Source organism: Kickxella alabastrina (genome assembly GCF_025024165.1).
Source record: "Kickxella alabastrina strain RSA 675 chromosome Unknown BX661scaffold_10, whole genome shotgun sequence".
Lineage (NCBI taxonomy): Eukaryota > Fungi > Kickxellomycota > Kickxellomycetes > Kickxellales > Kickxellaceae > Kickxella > Kickxella alabastrina.
The window spans coordinates 510,123-524,667 of NW_026251481.1; the positions used below are offsets into that span (position 1 = coordinate 510,123).

Consider the following 14,545-nt stretch of genomic DNA (forward strand, 5'->3'; position numbering starts at 1 on the left):
AAGCTCGCACATCGCAACTCGCTGGTACTCAGCAACGCAGGCGACGGGCAGAAAGCAGGGCAAAACAAAGGCAAGGCGCGCGTGGCAAGAATGCCCACAGGGGTCTTGATATATGAGGATCGAAGTTCCCCCCACCGAGAAAAAGTAAAAGATAATTGGCGGCCACCATGGTCGCATTGGCCCAGCTGCGGCTAGGCGTAGACACGTATGCAAACACAAAAACAAGGTCTCTAAGCAGACATGGTTGGTCAACACTGGCGCTGAATCGCACCGGCATCTGCCGCACAAAACTCAAATTCGTAAACGGAGTTTGCGCCTGGATACCTCCTCGGGGACACCCGTCTACAGCGTGCTGGCTGCGGTCAGCCTGGCCCTAGTGTCGATTGCGTGGATTGTCTTACCTGTGGAATTAATGAAAAGTGGATTGTGTGGAAAAGATGTCCCAGGTCAAATTAAAGATTTCCAAATAACAAAAAGGAACAAAGAGTTGGCTCTTTTTTGGACGATGACAGCTGCCTTCCTCAGAACATCTGCGGGCATCAGCCTCGTACGCAAGCGCAAGCGCAGACAGCGAATGAGGCGGCGGTTCTTTGTTTACTCGCTGCACGCAGAAGCCAAAAACAACGCGAGCTTCAAACGATGCCTGGGCCCCAACCCGCCAGAATATCGACGAACGCGGCTTGAGCCACCCCAACTCAGATTGGATCGCAGCTGCTGATCACGCGCTGATTTAAGTTTATAATTAAAGCATATGATCTGATTACCAACCCAGCCCTACAGTTTTTTAGTGGCTTGCTCACGTGAATGTAAATTTTTCCAAAAAAATTAAAGTGCAAAAATCGATCAAGCAACTTGCGTATTTTTCCTGAGATCCAAGTGCTATTTTTTCTGCGGCTAATTTTTCGCTCAGTTTTTCGCTCGATTTTTCTCGTTGTTTCCCAGAGGTGAAGTCGATTAAAAGGGCTGCCAAAGCCCGCATGCCTTACTGTAGCTCTTTCTCTTCCGAACAACACTAGGTTTGCGCATATAAAACATTTTTGATACTCTTAGTCATGTCCAGGTACGTCTTGTAAATTTTTTGATGCAAGCTGTGCGGCCCTCGAGCGGGTCGGCTAGCTTCGAGCATCGTAGGAGAAAGGGAGGATGATGATACTAGTCACAGCCTTGCTTGCAATCTTGTTGCTGCAGATTCAGCGACATTATTGCACGCGAGGTCTGCCGGCAAACGGAATCCAAAAGGCTGGCGAGCAAGCACAGGTGCGGTACTTTAGCTATTGTGGCTGGAACAGTTGGCAAAAATCCCGTATGCTTGTTTTCATGCTGCGTGTAGGAATGTGTGCTGCTCTTTGCAGTATATTTTTTTGCTGCTGTTCTGGCTTGGCCTTGCCGCCAGCTAGACGACATTGCGAAGGGCTTTTTTGATTTGGTGTGCACGCTGTGCGCATTAGTCGGGCGGCCCCCTTGCGAGTTGTCGGTTTTTGTGCGTCGGTACTCTTGTGAGGCAGAGCGTGTATTCTAGGCACATGGTCCCTGATGTGCCTATGGTACATGGCTCGCTTGCAAACCTTTCTCCGGTTGCTTGCTGCACGTGATGCAGCGGCGCTGTGATTTGGTCAACTGAGTAACCGGCGCTTTTTTAACTAAATATGTTTTGCAAGTATTCCATCTATTTTCAATGTCTAGCGATAAGGTTCTTGCCCCCGAGACTGTCCTCAAGCAGCGTAAGAACGCTGAGAAGTCCGCCGTTGAGTCGGCCGCCGCCGCCGCCACCACCAAGAAGGTACGACACGGTTATAATTTTACACCGCTGTTTTAATGTTGCTGCAAGTGTTGTGTTGTGGACTTTTGTGATGATGATAAACATAGCTTACAGCAGTGAAGGTTGCACCCTCATGATTGTGCTTAACATTTAACCATCTTTCGGGGCTGAGCAAATACATACACACAAACACATTTGCGCGCACATGCACTCGTCATAGTTGACACTACTGTACACCTTTGTCGTGTATTACCAGCAAGCTTGCTAATTTTTTTACATCCCTTGTTTTTAATCGGTCTTGATATTAAGTAGGAGCGTCGCCAGAAGCGTCAGGTCATCTTCAAGCGTGCTGAGCAGTACGTCAAGGAGTACCGCCAGCTTGAGCGCTCGGAGATCCGTCTCCGTCGCCAGGCCAAGCAGAACGGTAACTTCTACGTTGCTGCCCAGCCCAAGCTTGCTCTTGTCATCCGTACCAAGGGTATCAACAAGATTGCCCCCAAGCCCCGCAAGGTGCTCCAGCTCCTGCGTCTGCTCCAGATCAACAACAGTATCTTTGTTCGTCTGACCTACGCCACCACCCAGATGCTCCAGATCATCACTCCCTACGCCGCCTGGGGTACTCCCAACCTTAAGACCGTCAAGGAGCTGATCTACAAGCGCGGATACGCCAAGATCAACAAGCAGCGCATCCCCATCTCTGACAACAGCATCATCGAGCAGAACCTCGGCCGCTACGGCATCATCTGCATTGAGGATCTTATCCACGAGATTTTCACTGTTGGCCCCAACTTCAAGATCGCCAACAACTTCCTGTGGCCCTTCAAGCTCTCCAACCCTACCGGTGGATGGTCTGGCCGCAAGGTCCGTCACTTCATCGAGGGTGGTGATGCCGGCAACCGCGAGGAGTTCATCAACGCTCTTGTCCGCCAGATGAACTAAGAGATTTTTCTCTTTTTCTAGCCCGCTAGCTCTTTAATTTTTCAATTTTAATTGACAAAGTTTTAGAAAATGTTTTGTTTTATAACTATTCGATGTAAATACGAAGTGAATAATTGCTTTTTGCATACTAAGTGAGAGCGCAGCGCGCTTTCAAATCAGCCGTAGCTTTGAGAAAACCAGCGATGCGTTGGTGCCGCCAAAGCCGAACGAGTTGGTCAGGGCGGCGTTGATCGTGCGCTCCTGCGGCGTGTGCGGGACATAGTTCAGATCGAAGCCAGCCTCGGTGTCGGCAGCGTCCAAGTTGAGCGTAGGCGGGGCGACGTCGTTCTTGACGGCGAGCACCGAGAAGATCGCCTCGACAGCGCCGGCGGCACCCAGCAGGTGGCCGGTCGCGCTCTTTGTCGACGACACCATCGGCAGCTCGGCGACGTTGGCAAAGACAGCCTTCAGCGCGGCGTTCTCGATCTGGTCGCCCAGCGGCGTGGATGTGGCGTGGGCGTTGACATAGGCGATTTCACCCAGGCTGATCTGCGCCGACCTGATCGCGCTGCGCATCGCGCGCTGGGCGCCAGCCCCGCCAGGTGACGGGCCGTGATGTGGAAGCCGTCGCCCGACAGCCCGTAGCCGCTGACCTCTGCGTATATGTGCGCACCACGCGCCCGGGCGTGCTCCAGCTCCTCGAGCACAAGCGCGCCGGCGCCCTCGCCGATGACAAAGCCTGCGCGGTCGCGGTCAAACGGCCTGGACGCCTGCTCCGGGCGGTCGTTGTAGCCGAGCGCCAGCGCCTTGATTTTGGAGAAGCCGGCGAGCGCCAGCGGGTGCAGCGGGCACTCGCTCGCACCGGCCAGCATGACGTCAGCGTCGCCAAAGCGAATGAAGCGCATTGCATCGCCAATGGCGTGCGCGCCCGTGGTGCAGGCGGTGGACACGGCGTGGTTGGGGCCATAGAAGCCGTACCGGATGCTAATGCTGCCAGCTGCCATGTTGCACAGTATCTTGGGCACGAACATCGGGCTGACCTTGCGCAGCCCGCCTGTGCGGAACTGGTCGTAGTTCGCGATGATGTCTTCCAGCGACCCGATCCCTGTGCCGAAGCACACGCCAGTGCGCTCGCGCTGCTCGTCCGACGGCGCAGTCCACTCGGCGTCTGCCAGCGCCTGCTGCGCCGCGCACATGGCGTACTGCGTGAACCCGGCCATCCGGTTGGTGTCGCCGGCTGCCAGCCACTCCTTGGCGTCGAACGTGCCTGGCTGCTGGTCGGTGGAGCGCGGCACGATGCCCGCTACCTGCGATGGCAGCCGCTCGTAGCCCGCGTCCCGATACTCGGCGACCAGCGACCGGATGCCCGATCTGCCCTCGAGGATGTTGCGCCAGGCGTGCTTGACGCCCACGCCGACCGGGGAGACGATCCCTAGCCCGGTCACAACGACCCTGCGTGTGGCGCCATGATGTGTGTGTGTGCTGTGGCTGTAAGCGTGTTGAATTCGGAGAAAATAAAAAGAAGAGAAAAATTATTTTTGGCGGTGTTGACAAAAAAAGTGAAAATTTCCGGGGGCCGACTGCTTTTGCTGAAGAGAAAAGAGAGCTTGAAAAAAACATCTTATCGGCACACGATCAGCAGTCGTCCGATCCGCCCTTTCTGCGGTTAGATTTGCGCATCGACAGGCGCTTCTTGTTCTCCTTATTGCGAAACTTCTCAGCCTTCTGCAGGCCCTCGACGCGCTTGATGGTCTCCTCGTCGGGGCCCTTGGGCAGTTCGGCAGCGGCGCTGATGGCTTCCCACAGCCGGTCGAGGCAGTCCTCGAGGTTGAGCCGCTGCATGCGCGTCTTTTCCGACGTAATCAGGTACTCGCCGCGCCCGTTGACCCGCTTGGCGTCCAGCTCCTGCATGCGCCGCCGCACATACTTGGGCAGCCACGCCTGCTGCTCCAGACTGAACCGCATGTACACCTTGGTGTTGAGCTTATTGACATTCTGGCCGCCGGCGCCGCTGCTGCGCTGGAAAGTCACCTCGAACGTCTTGTACGGAATCTTGTCGCGCGAAAACTTTGCCATAAAGCGCTCGACCGCCTCGACGTCCTCGGCCGCAATGTCGTTGATGTCTGGGTATGTCGAGTAGAGCCGCTGGAATTGCGCGTCTCGTGGCAGTATGTGCCGTGTGTTTATCAGGCCAAGTGTTGTCGTTGACGATATCTTTGCTGGCATTCTGACGACCTGGATGATCCTAGCGCCAGCAGGCACTTTGCATTGCCTGCAGAGTCGGGCGGTGAGCGACGGTGCGCGCAACATGCTATTATTTATTTTTATCTGCTTGGCTCGGCTGCTGTTCGCACCTACCAAGGGATATAAGCGAGTGCCAAAGCGATAAAGATCAAAGAGCCGAGAGCCGAGAGCTGAAAGCCGAGAGTCGTCTGCGTATTGCGAAAGGTATAGTTATGTGTGCGGTTCCGATCTGCACCAGATATCGTCCAGTTTTTTGCTCAAGGCTTGAGGGTGCGCAGCGCACCCGGATTTACCGCCTAGACACCCGCGCAGCGCCTGAGGAGATATGGGCCGAGCAGTGCAGCCAATCACTGCCCGCCGAATCACCAGGCACATGAGCAAATCACGCTGATAATTTGGCAAGGCCATCACTTCCAGTGAGCAACAGCTCAACTTGCAAAATTTCATGCAGCGGCACGATGCGTTGTTTATTTTTTTTCCCCTCCGCCCAACCCGACTTACTGTCTTTTCGAGACAGCGACGTTATTTCTCGAGCAGCTTCTTTTTTATTTTTTCCACCGCACCTATTTTTTTATAATATATAATTTGCTCGCAATTTGCCTTCTATTTTGCACTCCTTTTCCATCCTTTAACACATTTATTATATAACACGCGCCCAGAAATACTAAATCACACAAGGTATGGACTAAATGTTTTCTGCAATGGACCAATTCAACCGGCAGATGATGCTGATTTGAACGCTTACCAATAATTAATATTAAAAACGCAGGCCACCGAACTCACACAGCGCGCACACAGTTCACTGCCGGCAGCAAGGCGCACGCTGCGCTACTATCCCGCGTTTTTCTTTTGCAATCCACGCGCTCATCTGACAAAATTCAACAAACGCGCTGCCCAAGCACTCTAAACTTTCCAGTCTCTGAATACTAACTTAAAAACCCACTGCAAAAAATCGTTCATTTATTCCTCCCGCAATACTCTGCCCTGTAGTTACGAAAATGGGTATGTCTTTTTCAGCACTGTTCTCCTTCATGGGTAAGAGAGAGATGCGTATTCTCATGGTCGGTCTCGATGCCGCTGGTAAGACCACCATTCTGTACAAGCTGAAGCTGGGCGAGATTGTCACCACTATTCCGACCATCGGCTTCAACGTCGAGACTGTCGAGTACGGCAGCATTAGCTTCACCGTGTGGGATGTCGGAGGTCAGGACAAGATCAGGCCTCTGTGGCGCCACTACTTCCAGAACACGCAGGGTATCATCTTTGTCGTCGACAGCAACGATCGCGACCGTATCGTCGAGGCACGCGATGAGCTCCAGCGCATGCTCAACGAGGATGAGCTGCGCGACGCCAAGCTGCTTATCTTCGCCAACAAGCAGGATCTGCCCAACGCCATGACCGCCGCCGAAATCACAGAAAAGCTGGGCATTGCCTCGATGTCGCAGTCGCAGTCGTCACCTCGCCAATGGTTCATCCAGTCCACTTGCGCTACGACCGGAGACGGTCTGTACGAGGGTCTCGAGTGGCTGAAAAACAACCTCAACAACTAAGTTTTTTTGGCAAGCTCTATCTTTTGTCAGAGGGCATGGACCAGAAGGTTTTTTTTAATATTTCTTTGCTGCGCCTCTACAAGGGCGCGGCTTGTGTGTTCCCGTTTTACCTCTACATTTTATTTCCAGCAAATTAATTTGCTTGGCTACTTTAAAGAATTTTTTATCATCAAAAAAACAACTGGTCTGAACTGAACTGAACTGAATTGGATATGTATGCTCTGGAACATATGCGCGGCTGGCCCTGCTATGCTCGGGGAAAGGAACTTGTGTAAATTTGAAACGCGCTTCTTGAGACGGGTCGAACTGGCTGCGACATGAGCTGCCGCCGCCTTCATCATCTTGTCTCTGCTTATGTATATGCCAAACTCGCACAACACTCCTCTACACAATAATCATAACGATGATGACGATAATGCGCCACGCAATGCCGCTGCGCCAAATATGCCGCGCTCACTACCATCACCATAGCGTGGCAGCATATTTAGCGACTTTAGCAGCCTCAGCGCCCCAAACCTCTTCTCTCTTTTTCACTTCCAAATTTAGTTATCAATTTAAACAGCAAGGGCAGCAGCAATATTGCAATTACACCACTATCCCAAACTCGACAATGACGCAGAAACCGCTCGGCAAAGCGTCTCCCTCCGCCCAAGTGCACGAGCTCGACAGGACTGATGTCGAATCCTACGCTATTAGCGGCGGCCGAGTGTACGAGCGCTTCTTTAACTGTCCTCTGGATTACTCGCAGCCCGACAGCGACCAGCGGGTGCGGGTATTTGTCCGCCATATCGTGCCCCTAGGCAAAGAAGGAAAGGTGCACGAGCTGCCATTCATTCTCTACCTTCAGGGTGGGCCTGGCTACGAGTGCCAGCTGCCTGCCTCGGTCAAGGGCGGATGGCATGCTTTGGCAATCAAGGAGGGCTACCAGATCCTCCTTATCGACCAGCGCGGCACCGGGCTGTCCTCGCCCATCAACGCCGACAGCCTCGAGGCGCGTTTCACAACGACCAATGAGAAGGCAGAGTACATTAGCCATTTCCGCGCCGACAACATTGTGCGGGACTGCGAGTTTGTGCGCAAGGTCCTCTGCGAGGGCCGTGCTGACGGAGAGGCTAAAAAGCTGGCGCTGCTCGGCCAGTCGTTTGGCGGCTTCTGCATTACAACATACCTTTCACTGTTCCCTAACAGTATCTCCAAGGCCTTCATCACCGGTGGCGTCCCCCCACTGGTTGACAGCCCTGATGCCGTGTACCAGGCGACGTACCAGCGCATGCTTTCGCGAAACAAGCAGTATTATGATAAGTACCCGCGCGATATCCAGCGCGTGCGCACCATCATTAAGCATTTGAATATGACTGACGTGAAACTTCCCGATAGCGGCACTTTGTCTCCGCGCAGGTTCCAGCAACTAGGCATTTTCTTTGGCTTTACCGGCGGATTTGACAAAGTGCACCAGCTGGTATTCAAGGCCGCCGACGACCTTGCGACTACGGGCAAACTGACCACGCACACATTGACGGCAATTGCAGACTCGCAAAGCTTTGACACCAACCCGCTGTACTGCATTTTGCACGAGTCCATTTATTGCCAGGAGGGTAATGCGAGCCTGTGGTCTGCTCACCGCGTGCGCGAAAAGCAATTTGCCGCTGAGTTTGAGCACTCCTGGGATATAATCTCCACTCGCGAGGATTCCTCGTCGCCTGTGTACTTTACCGGCGAGTCCGTGTACCCGTGGATGCTTGAAGACTATGCGCAGCTGCGTCGGTTGAAGGACGTCGGACATGCGCTGGCGGAGCGCTCTGGCTGGGGCCAGCTTTATGACACCTCGGTCCTGGCACGCAACACTGTCCCAGTTGCCGGAGTTACGTATTACAACGATATGTTTGTTGATTTCAATCTCAGCGAGCAGACTGCAAACAGCATTCAGGGCTTCAAGCAGTGGGTCACGAATGAGTATCACCACAATGGACTGCGCGCCGACTCGCGCGTCATGTCATATCTGGTTGACCTACTGCGCGGGGATATTACGGATCTTTAAATATTTTTTGTTTTCTATCCCGACAAGCAATAATATATTATTTATGCCAATTGAGTCGCTTTATACACAAAACAAAAAAACAAAAAAAACATGTGCTTGCACTACACTAGTTGGCCCAGGTTGTTCTGGCTGATGAGCATGGCGTAGGTAATGAGCCACTGGACGCGGGGGTCAGATATATCAAACATATTTTGTCCATTTTCATACGTTGGATACGGGTACTGGGTCGCTGCCGGTTGCTGCTGCTGCTCTTTCGGTGGAGACGCTTTACCTGTATCAGGGGAACCCGGCTGTTCTGATGGGCGTTGTTGCCTATTCTGACCGCCACCGCCGCTGCCACCACGGCCGCCGTTGCTGTTATTGTTGATAATCACAGTGACCGGAGCGTTGATGATAGGCGATATTTCGTTGTTGTTGCCGCTGATAGCCGTCCCTGAATTGCCTAACAACTGTGCCTCGTCCGGATAGTCAATACTGGCATCAACAATGTTTATGCTGTCATCAATCTGCGTCAGTGAATTTCCAGCTAAATTGTTGGTGGTTTCCCCGGCTGGTACAAAGTTGCTATCAGCTGCAGCGGAAGTGTCACTTTGGATACCAGTGTCAGAAACCTCGGGGTTTGTTTGGCGCTTGTATATCAGAACGCTTGGCGTGGCATGAACGCCTACAGCCAGGGCAGCAACAAACACTGCAATGACAATGTGATGATGCATGCGAGATAATAAAATAAAAAGATAAATATTTATAGCGCGAAACTGATAAATTATTAGCAATATAGGTAACTGTAACTGTAACTAGAGTGTAATCGTGAATAATAAGGTGCGGAATTAGAGGAATATACGCAGCGATGTCGTGCTAGCGCTGATTATTCTTGGGCTGAAACCAAGCCAACTGTAAGAATAGAAAAGAGTAAGGAAAGGAATAGGCGGAGTAATATATAGGGAAGAAATTTCGGAAGGAGAAAAGTTACAGAGGAAGAGGAAGAGGAAGAGGAAGAAGAAAAGACACAAATTGCTTTATATTCCGTTCAGCATGAATAGTCAAAAGGCTTTCAAAAATAGGGTGCCTTTGTTATAGCGTACAAGATGAAAAATGTCAATAGAGCAAAATACCTTGTAAACATTAGCATTCTTCTTATTCCGAATATACAAAGTATTCCCTTTGGAGGATTTTGGCATGGTGGCGCAAGCCAGTTAATGAGTTTACCATCATTGTTTATTTTTTTGACCATTGTTGGACTTGAATTATTATTTTTTGCATTCACTTATTCAAAGGATTGTTTGAAAAAAAACAGGGATAGGCCTGCTGACAGTCTGAATGCAAAATGTGGACCGTATACAGTAACAATAATGAGAGTACAAAAAGGACGCCTGATAAGCAAAGCAACTAAAAATTTGATGCGCTGGATAAAAAAAACGTCCACGCTTTGCCCAGAGAAAATAGATCTATAGATCCATTTGCTCACTTGACAAAGCCCTGTCCTGTGTTATACAACTGACGGCTATAACCGCCATGATGTGTAGGTAAGACAATTTATGCGTTGCTTGTGGGGATGGGTAGCCGCAGCAGAGGGTTATCTCTTTTGCTTTGCGCCCAGCTGCTGCTGCTAAGTCTCTACCAAATGATTGCGCTCAATTCCCTACCTCTGGCAAAAGAGGTCAACACATTTTACCTTTTAATAAAATGTAAAGATAAGCGCATAAACACAATCTCGAAGGTTACTCCCCGCAGGTTAGGGCTTTGTTACAGCATATTTGATAATCTTGTCATCGTTAAGCGGTCCTTAAAAATTAAGCGGGTTAGTGGGGGAAGGCAAAGGTTAAATACACGTGATAGAGCTTTTTGGCCAATGATAGTAAACTTGAAAAATATTTGCGAAATTCAAATTCAAACTCACATCACCCCACCTATTTTCGCGTTTTTTTTTCTTTTCCAATTTTTTTTAAGCTTCCTGAAATATAAAAAAAATCGTTTTGATTTTCAACTTGTTTTTAGGCACACTTTTCTTCAATAAAAAAAAATATATTTTTCTATCACTATCACTATCACTATCACTATTATTTTATTATTATTATTATTACATTAATTTTACTCAGAATAAATCGCGCACGATTTGAACAAAAAAATTCCCTGGGACGAATCTCGCGCATTACCCCTCCTCGAACTCTCCACAGAACAACGCTCGCATTGATAAAAAGCACACTCCAAGTTTCTTAGTTCATTCGAGGTTTAAACTTCCCAACCCATTCACTCACTTCACATTTTCAAGGTCGACAATAAGAACACGCGTGCATTTCAATTACTAGTAAAAATGCGTAAGAAGGACAAGACCAAGTTCCCAGTAGTAAGTTTTTCTTCTTCTTCCCTCCCCTCGTTGTATTCGACACGGAACAAATGCAAAATTCAAATGGTTCCATGTAGTTTAGTCAAAGACACAAACACACAAGTTTATTAACATGGTTTTCGTTCAGACACAACATCAAACAACTCCTCTTCTCTCTTGCGTTCTAAGTAAAAAAACAACCAACCTGATTTGTTCACTTCTCCAATGCGCTAATAGGCACGTATCAAAAAGATTATGCAAATGGACGAAGAGGTTGGCAAAATGGCACAAGCAACGCCTGTTCTGATATCAAAATCACTCGAGCTCTTCATGCAATCCATCGTCGACGACGTCAGCAAACACGCAAGAGCATGTAATGCGCGGAAAATCTCACCAACACATTTGAAGAGATGCGTGGAAAGCACTGAATGCTATGATTTTCTCAAGGATATTGTTGAATCCGTGGTGGATGACGGTGATGGTGGTGGCGTAGAAGTTTGTGTTGCAAAGGTTGCCGAAATGGAGGAGGCCGGTGTGGAGGCGCAGATTAAATCGGAGGGTCTAGGCGGCGGTGGAGGTGGTGCTCCGTTATCGATGATATTGCTGGATGTGCCACAGCAACCACAGCAGCAACAGGGCGCATCGTATGGCAGCAATAGCGATCAATCCGCAGAGGGTGAGGACAATGCAAGTGATCCGTCGTATGAGCCCAAAGTCGGTTCCAACACGCGAGGTCGCGGAAAAGGAAGGGGCCGAGCCCGAGGGCGAGGTGCTACGGGCAGAGGCCGTGGGCGTCCAAGAAATAACACATCAGTACAGGCCAGTGAGCTTGGGTCTGAATGAAAGGAATGGACGACGGGTAGAATAGGATTGGATTGGATCGACGAATGACGATGACTACAAATGGTTCTTTATATTTATTTATTACTTTATCATATACAAACAGTTACAGTACATACCACCACCCCCACTTTTAACATTATGTTAATGTGTTTTTTTTGTGCGTCTTGTTTCTGTTCGCGCGCAAAAATAAAAAAAACAGATTTTTGAATCGCAGTAAGTGTCAGTTGGGATCATCGTACAATCCAGAGTCAAAGTCATGCCTGTATTGCTGGCTGTTGTGGCTATGGTTCGGGCACATGCGGTGGCTGGGAAGCCGATGGTCCTGCTGTGGTCGTGGGTGTGGGAGCAGGACCAGGCGCTGGTGCCGGTGGAGTACTTGGGGTGCTGGTGGACGCAGTTGTTGCCGCTCCATCAGTGCGTGGCATTTCTGGGACAGGTCCAGGCTGTGGCTCAGGCGGATCCTGGTGTTGAGCAGCATTGGCAGTGTTGCCATTGTTATTGTTGTCAGTATTGGTGACTCTCCACCCATGGCCAAAAACCCCGCCGAGGAGTCTGCCAAACAAAGGTACACCTTCATTGGTGGTCACCCAGCCTGGCTCATCTTCAACCACATGGTTGTCATTCGGGCGATTGGCATTTGCAATGTGCTCATGCTGTATCAGAGGACCCGGCATAAACATGTGTTGCATGCCAATTGCATCGCCTCCACGACCAAAGTGACCACGCCCAAAGTGACCACGACCAAAGTCATTGTCATTGTCATCGTCATCGCTATGGCCATCATCATCGGGTCCAAACCCAACAGGGAATTCATTGTGCAAGTGCGGGTGATGGTTATTATCAAGATGCGGGGGAGTAGTGTCCAGAGCGAGCGCACAGAAGGGCTCAGTGGGACCAGTCCTAATACTGTGCTCCTGTATGGCAACCGGATAGTAGTGCTTAATACGATCCAGCGCATCAGCCAGCTCCTGCGCGCCATTCTCATTGGCAATATCCACCAGATAATTGAAGAACTCCTCGTCAGGAAACTCGCATGGGATCTGGCACCGAGAGACAAAATCAGCTGGGTCGCAAGAATACCGGGAATGATCATCCAAATTCCCATTGCTCGCAGTAGAGCTGCTGCCGCTGCTATTGTTGTTCTTCAGAGCCGCTCTTGACAATGCCAAGCTATTTTCCTGTATGCTGGTAATAGCTGCCTGAAGTATGCGCAGCTGGCATATCTGGTGGAGCCTTGGGATCGAAAGACGGGCGGCGACACCCAACAGGCTAATCCAGTCGTCGAGATCACGTAGGACAGCGTCAGGAACCTCTCCAGTATACAAAAAATTGATTGCCACACGGACAGCGCCATAGGCCATGTTGTCGAGCATAACCTGCTTGGACGCTGACTCGGCCATTGACGACGCGAGCAGCGCAGCAAAGTACTCGCTCCCCGCAGCCAGCACGCGTTCATGCGCCCTAATCGGCGGCTGCAAACAACCAACTGTATTTTCGGGGTCATTGACGCTAATGGTAAAGTCAGCCGTACGCGGGTCATCCATTTGAGGTTTAACCTGCACTCCCCCTTGGTCTAGGGGCAGAAGAGCGGTCGAGAGTGGGTCTGACACTGGCGGAACCTCGATATCGGCGCGCAGCTTGATGCGGAAATCAAGCCCGCAGCGCGCCAGCGCATCGTCGTTATCGCGGGTACGACCACCGACGCCCAGCAAAAGCGGCTGGCGGGCAATCTGCACCTTCTGCCACCTGTTGGTGCCCTCTGTGGCTGGGCACAACTGCACCCAAATCTCAAAACCGTACTCGTTCTCGACGTACTGCGACAGGTCGGCAGCAAATCCCGGGACAGAGTGGACTGCGTAGGTGTGCAGCTCATTGGGCGGCTCCCTGTAGGCCAACAGGTGCCCACGATGCTGCTGGACGATGCGAGCGCGTGCTTCAATAGGCGATGTAATCTCTTTGGCGCCAGGCGGCTTTGGAACCTCAGGGAAAGCAAGAGCCTCTTCGGCGGTCAGCACATGTATGGGGATTAAGCTGAATTCTTTGTGAGTGAGCGGGCGAATATACCACTGGATGGCCGCAGTTTCCGCAAACAACGAAAAGTTGAGCACGGCATGGAAGCGGGCAATAATGCTCTTTGACTCGGCGTAATTGAAGCGCCAGGCAAGCATAGACTGCAAGTTTTGGTTTTCGTGGTTCGAGGCGAGGTACACCATGCCCCAGTCATGCTCGGTCTTGCAAAAGACGTTCTTGGTGTACAGCGTGCCATTATACCACGTCTTAATGAATGGCAGGACAAGGCCGTTCTGGTAGTACTCGTCGTCGGCCGAGCTGTACGAAATGCGACTGTCCCATTTGCAGATGCCCGGCTGCGAAGAGTCGGCGGTGGCGTCACCGCTGGTGAATTTGAACGGAAGGTAGTGGGCGAGCCGGTCAGCTGGTCGTGTGGAGCTGTCGTGCAGCGGGCGCCAAATGTTGAAGTAGCCGCAGGGCAGGGCCACGTCGACTTTGGCGGTTACCTTTGATGTGCGCGAGCCGGAGGCTGTGCGCGCAGCAGCTTGCTCGGCCGAGGACATTGACACGGAGGGCTCGTAGAGGTCGACCTCGTTGGGGAAGCACATGGGCCGGTGGTATTGGGGAATCAGCCCTGCAAAATCAACCGGGGATTTGCGCGGATAGTCCAGCGGCGAGGGTCTTCTCTCATTGTTTGTGGTTGCTGCGGGGATTGGCGGCAGTGGTGGAGCCATTGTAGATAAATAAATAAACAAATAAAATAAATAGTGTATTTTTTAGGTGCAGAGAAAATAAAGCAAAGGTAAAGAAAAGAAAAGAAAAGATGAAGAAAAGAAAAGTGGATTTATATATGATTTATA

General features: G+C 50.9%; 9 protein-coding genes across 9 annotated transcripts; 5 read left to right on the top strand and 4 right to left on the bottom strand.

Annotated features, from left to right (window-relative positions):
- Positions 1-167: 167 nt before the first annotated feature.
- Positions 168-718, top strand: BX661DRAFT_198254 (uncharacterized protein; the record flags this gene model as incomplete). Its single annotated transcript, XM_051538212.1, has 3 exons — positions 168-197; positions 236-387; positions 526-718. The coding sequence occupies 3 exons, from the start codon at positions 168-170 to the stop codon at positions 716-718; spliced, it is 375 nt and encodes a 124-aa protein (XP_051391994.1).
- Positions 719-1,675: 957 nt separating this feature from the next.
- BX661DRAFT_142879 (60S ribosomal protein L7) lies at positions 1,676-2,698 on the top strand (the record flags this gene model as incomplete). The annotated part of the gene is made up of 2 exons (XM_051532972.1): positions 1,676-1,780; positions 2,072-2,698. The coding sequence occupies 2 exons, from the start codon at positions 1,676-1,678 to the stop codon at positions 2,696-2,698; spliced, it is 732 nt and encodes a 243-aa protein (XP_051391995.1).
- Positions 2,699-2,848: 150 nt separating this feature from the next.
- On the bottom strand, positions 2,849-4,145 carry BX661DRAFT_193822 (beta-ketoacyl synthase; the record flags this gene model as incomplete). Its single annotated transcript, XM_051537813.1, has 3 exons — positions 2,849-3,259; positions 3,331-4,048; positions 4,129-4,145. The coding sequence occupies 3 exons, from the start codon at positions 4,143-4,145 to the stop codon at positions 2,849-2,851; spliced, it is 1,146 nt and encodes a 381-aa protein (XP_051391996.1).
- A 67-nt stretch (positions 4,146-4,212) lies between these two features.
- On the bottom strand, positions 4,213-5,336 carry BX661DRAFT_182156 (uncharacterized protein). The gene has a single exon (XM_051535903.1). It carries the CDS (start codon positions 4,985-4,987, stop codon positions 4,313-4,315), a length of 675 nt encoding a protein of 224 aa, XP_051391997.1. The 5' UTR covers positions 4,988-5,336; the 3' UTR covers positions 4,213-4,312.
- Positions 5,337-5,919: 583 nt separating this feature from the next.
- BX661DRAFT_193823 (ADP-ribosylation factor family-domain-containing protein) lies at positions 5,920-6,471 on the top strand (the record flags this gene model as incomplete). Its single annotated transcript, XM_051537814.1, has 1 exon — positions 5,920-6,471. One exon carries the CDS (start codon positions 5,920-5,922, stop codon positions 6,469-6,471), a length of 552 nt encoding a protein of 183 aa, XP_051391998.1.
- A 212-nt stretch (positions 6,472-6,683) lies between these two features.
- BX661DRAFT_193824 (alpha/beta-hydrolase) lies at positions 6,684-8,509 on the top strand (the record flags this gene model as incomplete). The annotated part of the gene is made up of 2 exons (XM_051537815.1): positions 6,684-6,742; positions 7,168-8,509. The coding sequence occupies 2 exons, from the start codon at positions 6,684-6,686 to the stop codon at positions 8,507-8,509; spliced, it is 1,401 nt and encodes a 466-aa protein (XP_051391999.1).
- A 47-nt stretch (positions 8,510-8,556) lies between these two features.
- BX661DRAFT_182160 (uncharacterized protein) lies at positions 8,557-9,499 on the bottom strand (the record flags this gene model as incomplete). Its single annotated transcript, XM_051535904.1, has 1 exon — positions 8,557-9,499. A coding segment is annotated over exon 1 (607 nt), but the record flags the coding sequence as incomplete, so codon positions are not given.
- Positions 9,500-10,460: 961 nt separating this feature from the next.
- On the top strand, positions 10,461-11,785 carry BX661DRAFT_182161 (histone-fold-containing protein). The gene is made up of 2 exons (XM_051535905.1): positions 10,461-10,853; positions 11,070-11,785. Exons 1-2 carry the CDS (start codon positions 10,821-10,823, stop codon positions 11,673-11,675), a joined length of 639 nt encoding a protein of 212 aa, XP_051392001.1. The 5' UTR covers positions 10,461-10,820; the 3' UTR covers positions 11,676-11,785.
- BX661DRAFT_182164 (uncharacterized protein) lies at positions 11,786-14,522 on the bottom strand. Its single transcript, XM_051535906.1, has one exon. The coding sequence runs from the start codon at positions 14,417-14,419 to the stop codon at positions 11,957-11,959; it is 2,463 nt and encodes an 820-aa protein (XP_051392002.1). The 5' UTR covers positions 14,420-14,522; the 3' UTR covers positions 11,786-11,956.
- Positions 14,523-14,545: the final 23 nt, after the last annotated feature.